Source organism: Ranitomeya imitator, chromosome 5 (genome assembly GCF_032444005.1).
Source record: "Ranitomeya imitator isolate aRanImi1 chromosome 5, aRanImi1.pri, whole genome shotgun sequence".
Lineage (NCBI taxonomy): Eukaryota > Metazoa > Chordata > Amphibia > Anura > Dendrobatidae > Ranitomeya > Ranitomeya imitator.
This window is the reverse complement of record NC_091286.1, coordinates 411173891-411186096: the sequence shown is the minus strand read 5'-3', so window position 1 is coordinate 411186096 and position 12206 is coordinate 411173891. Positions and strand designations below refer to the sequence as shown.

Below are 12206 nucleotides of genomic sequence, written 5' to 3'. Positions count from 1 at the left end.
AAAACCCTAAAACGAAAACCACGCAAAGGGGCAAAAAGACCCACCGTGCCGAACTAACAGCACGGCGGTGCACCCCTTTGCTTCTCAGAGCTTCCAGCAAAAGTTAATAGCAAGCTGGACAGAAAAAAACAGAAAACAAACTAGAAGCACTTATCTAGCAGAGCAGCAGGCCCAAGGAAAGATGCAGTAGCTCAGATCCAACACTGGAACATTGACAAGGAGCAAGGAAGACAGACTCAGGTGGAGCTAAATAGCAAGGCAGCCAACGAGCTCACCAAAACACCTGAGGGAGGAAGCCCAGAGACTGCAATACCACTTGTGACCACAGAAGTGAACTCAGCCACAGAATTCACAACAGTACCCCCCCCCTTGAGGAGGGGTCACCGAACCCTCACCAGAACCCCCAGGCCGACCAGGATGAGCCACATGAAAGGCACAAACAAGATCTGGGGCATGGACATCAGAGGCAAAAACCCAGGAATTATCTTCCTGAGCATAACCCTTCCATTTGACCAGATACTGGAGTTTCCGTCTAGAGACACGAGAATCCAAAATCTTCTCCACAATATACTCCAATTCCCCCTCCACCAAAACAGGGGCAGGAGGCTCCACAGATGGAACCATAGGTGCCACGTATCTCCTCAACAACGACCTATGGAATACATTATGTATGGAAAAGGAGTCTGGGAGGGTCAGACGAAAAGACACCGGATTGAGAATCTCAGAAATCCTATACGGACCAATAAAACGAGGTTTAAATTTAGGAGAGGAAACCTTCATAGGAATATGACGAGAAGATAACCAAACCAGATCCCCAACACGAAGTCGGGGTCCCACACGGCGTCTGCGATTAGCGAAAAGCTGAGCCTTCTCCTGGGACAAGGTCAAATTGTCCACTACCTGAGTCCAGATCTGCTGCAACCTGTCCACCACAGAATCCACACCAGGACAGTCCGAAGACTCAACCTGTCCTGAAGAGAAACGAGGATGGAACCCAGAATTGCAGAAAAATGGAGAGACCAAGGTAGCCGAGCTGGCCCGATTATTAAGGGCGAACTCAGCCAACGGCAAAAATGACACCCAATCATCCTGGTCAGCGGAAACAAAACATCTCAGATATGTTTCCAAGGTCTGATTGGTTCGTTAAGTCTGGCCATTAGTCTGAGGATGGAAGGCCGAGGAAAAAGATAGGTCAATGCCCATCCTACCACAAAAGGCTCGCCAGAACCTCGAGACAAACTGGGAACCTCTGTCAGAAACAATATTCTCAGGAATGCCATGTAAACGAACCACATGCTGGAAGAACAAAGGCACCAAATCAGAGGAGGAAGGCAATTTAACCAAGGGCACCAGATGGACCATTTTAGAAAAGCGATCACAGACCACCCAAATGACCGACATTTTTTGAGAAACGGGAAGGTCAGAAATGAAATCCATCGAAATATGTGTCCAAGGCCTCTTCGGGACCGGCAAGGGCAAAAGCAACCCACTGGCACGTGAACAGCAGGGCTTAGCCCTAGCACAAATTCCACAGGACTGCACAAAAGCACGCACATCCCGTGACAGAGATGGCCACCAGAAGGATCTAGCAACCAACTCCCTGGTACCAAAGATTCCTGGATGACCGGCCAGCACCGAACAATGAAGTTCAGAGATAACTTTACTAGTCCACCTATCAGGGACGAACAGTTTCTCGGCCGGACAACGATCAGGTTTATTAGCCTGAAATTTCTGCAACACTCTCCGCAAATCAGGGGAGATGGCAGACACAATGACTCCTTCCTTGAGGATACTCGCCGGCTCAGATAACCCCGGAGAGTCGGGCACAAAACTCCTAGACAGAGCATCCGCCTTCACATTTTTAGAGCCCGGAAGGTATGAAATCACAAAATCAAAACGAGCAAAAAATAACGACCAACGGGCCTGTCTAGGATTCAAGCGCTTGGCAGACTCAAGATAAGTATGGTTCTTATGATCAGTCAAAACCACCACGCGATGCTTAGCACCCTCAAGCCAATGACGCCACTCCTCGAATGCCCACTTCATGGCCAGCAACTCTCGGTTGCCCACATCATAATTACGCTCAGCAGCAGAAAATTTCCTGGAAAAGAAAGCACATGGTTTGAACACTGAGCAACCAGAACCTCTCTGTGACAAAACCGCCCCTGCACCAATCTCAGAAGCATCAACCTCGACCTGGAACGGAAGAGAAACATCAGGTTGACACAACACAGGGGCACAGCAAAAACGACGCTTCAACTCCTGAAAAGCTTCCACGGCAGCAGAAGACCAATTAACCAAATCAGCACCCTTCTTGGTCAAATCGGTCAATGGTCTGGCAATGCTAGAAAAATTACAGATGAAGCGACGATAAAAATTAGCAAAGCCCAGGAATTTCTGCAGACTTTTTAGAGATGTCGGCTGAGTCCAATCCTGGATGGCCTGAACCTTAACCGGATCCATCTCGATAGTAGAAGGGGAAAAGATGAACCCCAAAAATGAAACTTTCTGCACACCGAAGAGACACTTTGATCCCTTCACGAACAAGGAATTAGCACGCAGTACCTGGAAAACCATTCTGACTTGCTTCACATGAGACTCCCAATCATCTGAGAAGATCAAAATGTCATCCAAGTAAACAATCAAGAATTTATCCAGATACTCACGGAAAATGTCATGCATAAAAGACTGAAAAACAGATGGAGCATTGGCAAGTCCGAACGGCATCACCAGATACTCAAAATGACCCTCGGGCGTATTAAATGCCGTTTTCCATTCATCTCCCTGCCTGATTCTCACCAGATTATACGCACCACGAAGATCAATCTTAGTAAACCAACTAGCCCCCTTAATCCGAGCAAACAAGTCAGATATCAATGGCAAGGGATACTGAAACTTAACAGTGATCTTATTAAGAAGGCGGTAATCAATACACGGTCTTAGCGAACCATCCTTCTTGGCTACAAAAAAGAACCCTGCTCCCAATGGTGACGACGATGGGCGAATATGTCCCTTCTCCAGGGACTCCTTCACATAACTGCGCATAGCGGTGTGTTCAGGTACGGACAAATTAAATAAACGACCCTTAGGGAATTTACTACCAGGAATCAAATCGATAGCACAATCACAATTCCTATGCGGAGGTAGGGCATCAGACTTGGACTCTTCAAATACATCCTGAAAGTCCGACAAGAACTCTGGGATGTCAGAAGGAATGGATGACGAAATAGACAAAAATGGAACATCACCATGTACTCCCTGACAACCCCAGCTGGTTACCGACATAGAGTTCCAATCCAATACTGGATTATGGGTTTGTAGCCATGGCAACCCCAACACGACCACATCATGCAAATTATGCAGTACCAGAAAGCGAATAACTTCCTGATGTGCAGGAGCCATGCACATGGTCAGCTGGGCCCAGTACTGAGGCTTATTCTTGGCCAAAGGTGTAGCATCAATTCCTCTCAACGGAATAGGACACCGCAAAGGCTCCAAGAAAAATCCACAACGTTTAGCATAATCCAAATCCATCAGATTCAGGGCAGCGCCTGAATCCACAAACGCCATGACAGAATATGATGACAAAGAGCACATTAAGGTAATGGACAAAAGGAATTTGGACTGTACAGTACCAATAACGGCAGAGCTATCGAACCGCCTAGTGCGTTTAGGACAATTAGAAATAGCATGAGTAGAATCACCACAATAGAAACACAGTCTGTTCAGACGTCTGTGTTCGTGCCGTTCTACTTTAGTCATAGTCCTGTCGCACTGCATAGGCTCAGGCTTACTCTCAGACAATACCGCCAGATGGTGCACAGATTTACGCTCGCGCAAGCGACGACCGATCTGAATGGCCAAGGACATAGACTCATTCAAACCAGCAGGCATAGGAAATCCCACCATTACATCCTTAAGAGCTTCAGAGAGACCCTTTCTGAACAAAGCCGCTAGTGCAGATTCATTCCACAGAGTGAGTACTGACCATTTCCTAAATTTCTGACAATATACTTCTACATCATCCTGACCCTGGCATAAAGCCAGCAGATTTTTCTCAGCTTGATCCACTGAATTAGGCTCATCGTAAAGCAATCCCAGCGCCTGGAAAAATGCATCAACATTACTCAATGCAGAATCTCCTGGTGCAAGAGAAAACGCCCAGTCCTGTGGGTCGCCGCGCAAAAAAGAAATAATAATCAAAACCTGTTGAATAGGATTACCAGAAGAATGAGGTTTCAAGGCCAAAAATAGCTTACAATTATTTCTGAAGCTCAGGAACTTAGTTCTGTCACCAAAAAACAAATCAGGAATCGGAATTCTTGGTTCTAGCATCGATTTCTGATCAACAGTATCTTGAATCTTTTGTACATTTACAACGAGATTATCCATTGAGGAGCACAGAGCCTGAATATCCATGTCCACAGCTGTGTCCTGAAGCACTCTAATGTCTAGGGGAAAAAAAAGACTGAAGACAGAGCTAAGAAAAAAAAATGATGTCAGGATTTCTTTTTTCCCTCTATTGGAAATCATTGGAGTGGCTCCTTGTACTGTTATGGCTGGCAATCAGGCCACACAGCGTGCAGTAATCAGCGCACATACAGAGATCTGGCAATAACCAAAAACAATAGGACGAGCTCTGAGACGTGGAGTCTCTGTAGACTGCAGTACCTGATCTATCCTCACACAACTATAAGCAGCAGTGGATTGCGCCTATCACTACCTATGCAACTCGACACTGCCTGAGGAGCTGACTAGCCTGCAGATAGAAATACAAGCCTGACTTACCTCAGAGAAATACCCCAAAGGAATAGGCAGCCCCCCACATATAATGACTGTTAGCAAGATGAAAAGACAAACGTAGGAATGAAATAGATTCAGCAAAGTGAGGCCCGATATTCTAGACAGAGCGAGGATAGCAAAGAGAACTATGCAGTCTACAAAAAACCCTAAAACGAAAACCACGCAAAGGGGCAAAAAGACCCACCGTGCCGAACTAACAGCACGGCGGTGCACCCCTTTGCTTCTCAGAGCTTCCAGCAAAAGTTAATAGCAAGCTGGACAGAAAAAACAGAAAACAAACTAGAAGCACTTATCTAGCAGAGCAGCAGGCCCAAGGAAAGATGCAGTAGCTCAGATCCAACACTGGAACATTGACAAGGAGCAAGGAAGACAGACTCAGGTGGAGCTAAATAGCAAGGCAGCCAACGAGCTCACCAAAACACCTGAGGGAGGAAGCCCAGAGACTGCAATACCACTTGTGACCACAGAAGTGAACTCAGCCACAGAATTCACAACAGACATCATACTGTGTGTGTGCTGTGGGGGACATCATACTGTGTGTGTGCTGTGGGGGACATCATACTGTGTGTGGGCTGTGGGGGACATCATACTGTGAGTGGGCTGTGGGGGACATCATACTGTGAGTGGGCTGTGGGGGACATGATACTGTGAGTGGGCTGTGGGGGACATCATACTGTGAGTGGGCTGTGGGAGACATCATACTATGAGTGGGCTGTGGGGGACATTATACTGTGTGTGTGCTGTGGGGGACACCATACTGTGTCTGGGCTGTGGGGGACATCATACTGTGTGTGGGCTGTGGGGGACATACTGTGAGTGGGCTGTGGGGGACATCATACTGTGAGTGGGCTGTGGGGGACATCATACTGTGTGTGGGCTGTGGGGGACATCATACTGTGAGTGGGCTGTGGGGGACATCATACTGTGTGTGGGCTGTGGGGGACATCATACCGTGAGTGGGCTGTGGGGGACATCATACCGTGTGTGGGCTGTGGGGGACATCATACTGTAAGTGGGCTGTGGGGGACATCATACTGTGTGTGCTGTGGGGGACATCATACTGTGTGTGTGCTGTGGGGGACATCATACTGTGTGTGGGCTGTGGGGGACATCATACTGTGTGTGGGCTGTGGGGGACATCATACTGTGAGTGGGCTGTGGGGGACATCATACTGTGTGTGGGCTGTGGGGGACATCATACCGTGAGTGGGCTGTGGGGGACATCATACTGTGTGTGGGCTGTGGGGGACATCATACTGTAAGTGGGCTGTGGGGGACATCATACTGTGTGTGCTGTGGGGGACATCATACTGTGTGTGTGCTGTGGGGGACATCATACTGTGTGTGTGCTGTGGGGGACATCATACTGTGTGTGGGCTGTGGGGGACATCATACTGCGTGTGTGCTGTGGGGGACATCATACTGTGTGTGGGCTGTGGGGGACATCATACTGTGAGTGGGCTGTGGGGGACATCATACTGTGAGTGGGCTGTGGGGGACATCATACTGTGAGTGGGCTGTGGGGGACATCATACTGTGAGTGGGCTGTGGGGGACATCATACTGTGAGTGGGCTGTGGGGGACATTATACTGTGAGTTGGCTGTGGGGGACATCATACTGTGAGTGGGCTGTGGGGGACATCATACTGTGAGTGGGCTGTGGGGGACATCATACTGTGAGTGGGCTGTGGGGGACATCATTCTGTGAGTGGGCTGTGGGGGACATCATACTGTGAGTGGGCTGTGGGAGACATCATACTGTGAGTGGGCTGTGGGGGACATCATACTGTGAGTGGGCTGTGGGGGACATCATACTGTGAGTGGGCTGTGGGGGACATCATACTGTGAGTGGGCTGTGGGGGACATCATACTGTGAGTGGGCTGTGGGGGACATCATACTGTGAGTGGGCTGTGGGAGACATTATACTGTGAGTGGGCTGTGGGAGACATCATACTGTGAGTGGGCTGTGGGAGACATCATACTGTGTGTGGGCTGTGGGGGACATCATACTGTGTGTGTGCTGTGGGGGACATCATACTGTGTGTGTGCTGTGGGGGACATCATACTGTGAGTGGGCTGTGGGGGACATTATACTGTGAGTGGGCTGTGGGGGACATCATACTGTGAGTGGGCTGTGGGGGACATTATACTGTGAGTGGGCTGTGGGAGACATCATACTGTGAGTGGGCTGTGGGGGACATTATACTGTGAGTGGGCTGTGGGGGACATTATACTGTGAGTGGGCTGTGGGGGACATCATACTGTGAGTGGGCTGTGGGAGACATCATACTGTGAGTGGGCTGTGGGGGACATTATACTGTGAGTGGGCTGTGGGGGACATCATACTGTGAGTGGGCTGTGGGGGACATCATACTGTGAGTGGGCTGTGGGAGACATTATACTGTGAGTGGGCTGTGGGAGACATCATACTGTGAGTGGGCTGTGGGAGACATCATACTGTGTGTGGGCTGTGGGGGACATCATACTGTGTGTGTGCTGTGGGGGACATCATACTGTGTGTGTGCTGTGGGGGACATCATACTGTGAGTGGGCTGTGGGGGACATTATACTGTGAGTGGGCTGTGGGGGACATCATACTGTGAGTGGGCTGTGGGGGACATTATACTGTGAGTGGGCTGTGGGAGACATCATACTGTGAGTGGGCTGTGGGGGACATTATACTGTGAGTGGGCTGTGGGGGACATTATACTGTGAGTGGGCTGTGGGGGACATCATACTGTGAGTGGGCTGTGGGAGACATCATACTGTGAGTGGGCTGTGGGGGACATTATACTGTGAGTGGGCTGTGGGGGACATTATACTGTGAGTGGGCTGTGGGGGACATCATACTGTGAGTGGGCTGTGGGAGACATCATACTGTGAGTGGGCTGTGGGGGACATTATACTGTGAGTGGGCTGTGGGGGACATTATACTGTGAGTGGGCTGTGGGGGACATCATACTGTGAGTGGGCTGTGGGAGACATCATACTGTGAGTGGGCTGTGGGGGACATTATACTGTGAGTGGGCTGTGTTTGACAGCATTCTGTGAGAGGGATCATTTTGCTTGGTGTAAAATTGGCATCAAATAGAAATTTGGGGGCTATGTTGGGAGGTTTGCACTATTTTCACGTTTTTGGTTTTACCATTCTCTTTTGTGTCTTCAGGTTTCTTGGTGGTGTGTGAACATGATCATACAGACTTGTTCACTGTGCAAGTAGCCCATGTGTTCCTGTTTCCACTATTTTCACGTAGCCTGCCATGTGATTTCTACAGGAAAGCTATATATCTTGGTACAGTTTTAAAAGGTATCACCCACTGAGGACTCTCAATTCTAAATGTAATTTCTAACAACTAATTTTATAAGACATTATCGATATTTATACGTTGTATGATCAGTCATTCTGTTGCCATGGCATAATGTGCTTTTTAATCTCCGTGTCAGTTTCAAGCAGGCGAACACTAGTAGTATCTGTGTTATTGATAGAAGCGCTAATTCTTTTGTCCCCCCTCTCTTCCCGTACACAGCTAGCCGTTTCTATGGAACGTCACGTTGCTGGGCAGAGTGACGCGCATATGGCCGCTCTTGAACGTTATCAGCACAACCGAAGCCTGTAGATTATACCACGCCCATTGAGGGCGGCCTTAAATGACACCCGGCTCCTGATTGGTGTAAGGTGCTTTTCGTTAGGCAGTATCCTGACAGTTATAGGACAGTTACGGGGTTTGGTTACACACACAAGGCGTTACAGAGAGCCGAGGGAGGAGCTGCAGTCTCTTCCATAAATCCGCTTAGCTGGAGCCGGAGACTACATGATAATGAATAGCGGCCTCCGCACCGGGATTGTAGCATGCAAAAGGCCGGTTCTGCCCACGGCAATGTAGAGTCGCCACTGTCTGTAGTAATAATAATAGCACAGACTTGCGGAGCCTGACGCTTCCTTCAAGAATCTGCCACTGCCAAACTTTGATACAAAGAGCAAGTCCCATCCGTTACCGGAGTGCTGCACTTGTCACCGGTGCACAGCCCTCCGGCTTAGGGTTGCCCTTCAGCTGTAGCCGGTGCCACTCTGTGATACTCGGTGCTGCAGGTCTGTGATCCACTCTGCTGCAGGTCTGTGATCCAGTCTATGATCCACTCTGCTGCAGGTCTGTGATCCACTCTGCTGCCAGTTTGTGATTCAATCTGTGATCCACTTTGCCGCCAGTCTGTGATTCAGTCTGATCCACTCTGCTGTAGGTATGTGATCCACTCTGCTGCAGGTCTGTGATCCAGTCTGTGATCCACTCTGCTGCCCGTCTGTGATCCAGTCTGCTGCCAGTTTGTGATTCAGTCTGTGATCCACTCTGCCGCCGGTCTGTGATCCACTCTGCTGCAGGTCTGTGATCCACTCTGCTGCAGGTCTGTGATCCGGTCTGTGATCCACTCTGCCGCCGGTCTGTGATCCACTCTGCCGCCGGTCTGTGATCCACTCTGCTGCAGGTCTGTGATCCGGTCTGTGATCCACTCTGCCGCCGGTCTGTGATCCACTCTGCCGCCGGTCTGTGATCCGGTCTGTGATCCACTCTGCCGCCGGTCTGTGGCATTTCCTATGTACCCAGCGTAGGTGACAGGTACCACTGGACGGGTGACATCTGGACGTGTTGTTACCGGTTTCATCATTGTAGAGTCTTCATCAGTCCTGATACGGAGTAGACTCCAGGAAGACACTCAGCATGTCCAGCAACGAGCGAGCGAAGAAGATCATGGAGGGATTCAAGCTGTATCCTAATGTGTGTAAGGTGGTGTCAGTCTGGGCTACTGTGGGTTTTGGCTTCATGCATCATTGCATAATTATCACATTATGTATTAATCTGTCGCTGTAAAAATAACCGGTCAGGGTTTTTTTTTGTCCCAAACCAACATAAGTCAGTGATGGTTTTCTTCCTACAGTCCCCAAAAGTGTCCTTAGTCAATGAAATCTGAAGGGCATTTGTGACCTTGTTATTTAGGTTCAGATTGTGGAGTCATGTGGTCCATACCTTACATACAGTGGGGAAAATAAGTATTTGATACTCTTCTGATTTTCCAAGTCTTCCCACCTACAAAAAATGGAGAGGTCTACATTTTTTTTTTTTTTTATCTGTGAGAGACAGAATCTTAAAAAAAAAATCCAGAAAATCACATTATGATTTTTCAGAAATTATTAGCATTTTATTGCATGAAATAAGTATTTGATACAATAGAAAAACAGAACTTAATATTTGGTACAGAAACCTTTGTTTGCAATTACAGAGGTCAGACATTTCCTATAGTTCGGGAACAATTTTGCACACACTGCAGCAGAGATTTTGGCCCCTCATCCATTCAGATCTCCAGATCTTTCTGGTTTCGGGGCTGTCACTGTACAACAATGAGTTTCTGCTCCATCCAAAGATTTTCTATTGGGTTAAGATCTGGAGACTGACTAGGCCACAACAGGACCTTGAAATGCTTCTTACTGAACCACTTTTTTAGTTGTCCTGGCTGTGTGTGTTGGTTCATTGTCATGCTGGAAGACCTAACCATGACCCATCTTCACCACTCTTACTGATGGAAGGAGGTTTTGTTGGCCAAAATCTCACAATACATAACCCCATCCATGCTCCCTTCAATATGATGCCGTCAACCTGTCCCCTTTGCAGAAAAGCACCCTCAAAGTATGATGTTTCCCCCACCATGCTTCACAGTTGGGACAGTGTTCTTTGGGTTGTACTCATCCTTCGTCTTACTCCAAACACTGGGAGAGGAGTTAATACCAAAAAGTTTTATTTTGGTCTCCTTTGACCACATGACCTTCTCCCGTGTCTCCTCTGGATCATCCAGATTGTCATTGGAGAACTTCAAACGGGCCTGGACTTGTGCTGGTGTGAGAAGATGGACCTTGCTTGCCCTGCAGATTTTAATTCATGGCGGCGTGGTCTGTTACTAATGGTAATGCTTGAGGCTGTGGTACCAGCTCTCTTTAGGTCATTGACCAGGTCCTCCCGAATATTTCTGGGCTGATTTCTGACCCTTCTCAAAATCATCCTTACCCTTCTAGTTTCCAATAATTGTGTCAACAGTTGTTGCCTTCTCACCAAGCTACTTGTCTATTGTCTTGTAGCACATCTTAGCTTTGTACAGGTCTACAATTTTGTCCCTGTTGTCCTTAGACAGCTCTTTGGTATTGGCCATAGTGGAGAGGTTGGAGTGTGATTGAGTGTGTGGACTGGTGTCTTTTATACAGGTAACGAGTTACAACAGGTGCAGTTAATACAGGCAATGAGTGCAAAGTAGGAGGGCTTCTAAAAAAAAAAACTCTGAGGTTCGCAAATCTTGCTCGTTGGCAGGTGATCAAATACTTACAGTTGTGGTCAAAAGTATTGACACCCCTGCAATTCTGTCAGATAATACTCAGTTTCTTCCTGAAAATGATTGCAAACACAAATTCTTTATCTTCATTTAATTTGTCTTAAATGAAAAAAACACAAAAGAGAATGAAGCAAAAAATTGATCATTTCACACAAAACTCCAAAAAAATGGGCCAGACAAAAGTATTGGCACCCTCAGCCTAATACTTGGTTGCACAACCTTTAGCCAAAATAACTGTGACCAACCGCTTCCTGTAACCATCAATGAGTTTCTTACAATGATCTGCTGGAATTTTAGACCATACCAAAGAATTTGTGCTTGCAATCATTTTCAGGAAGAATTGCAGGGGTGTCAATACTTTTGGCCACAACTGCATTTCATGCAAGAAATTTCAATTTAATTATTTAAAAATCATACAATGTTGTTTTTCTGTGTTGTGTGTTATATATATATATATATATATATATATATATATATATATATATATATATATATATATATATATATATATATATATATATATATATATATATATATATAAATATATATATATATATATATATATCTCACAGTTGAAGTTTACCTACGATAAAAATGACAGACCTCTCCATTCTTTGTAGGTGGCAAACCGTGCAAAATTGTCAGTGTATCAAATATGGTACTTATTTCCTGTAGCTTGATTCGCCTCTCCTTGGACTGGGATTATCATCACCAGCTGTGCTCTCTAGGACGTAAGTCGTGCCTGTCATGGGTTTACTGTGACAGAGAGGAGCCAGAAGTCCGCAGAGTCTGATTTCTCCTACTCCTGCACTGATTAGAAACACTGCACCTTCATATTAAACGGTGTAAGTTTATTTTAGCAGTGCAGGGGTTAATCTGCTCAGTTGAAAGCTCCTGGAAGATTTCTTGTGTTTAGGCTGAGCTGTGCACGGATAGCCAGTCCCATTTCCTATATAAAGCTGGGTCCTGGCTAGCACTCATTGTCAGGTTATGCTGGAGGTTGTTGGTGGTTATTATTGGAGAAGGCATT

The 12206-nt window shown here is 47.1% G+C and overlaps 1 protein-coding gene across 1 annotated transcript in view; it reads left to right on the top strand.

The window, feature by feature from the left end:
* The first annotated feature begins 8551 nt into the window (after positions 1-8551).
* PDE6D (phosphodiesterase 6D) overlaps positions 8552-12206 on the top strand; it is an 87675-nt gene continuing 84020 nt past the window's right edge. Inside the window, exon 1 of the mRNA XM_069727015.1 lies at positions 8552-9566. Coding sequence (XP_069583116.1) covers positions 9520-9566 — 47 coding nt within the window. The 5' untranslated portion in view covers positions 8552-9519. The remainder of the gene's footprint in view (positions 9567-12206) is intronic.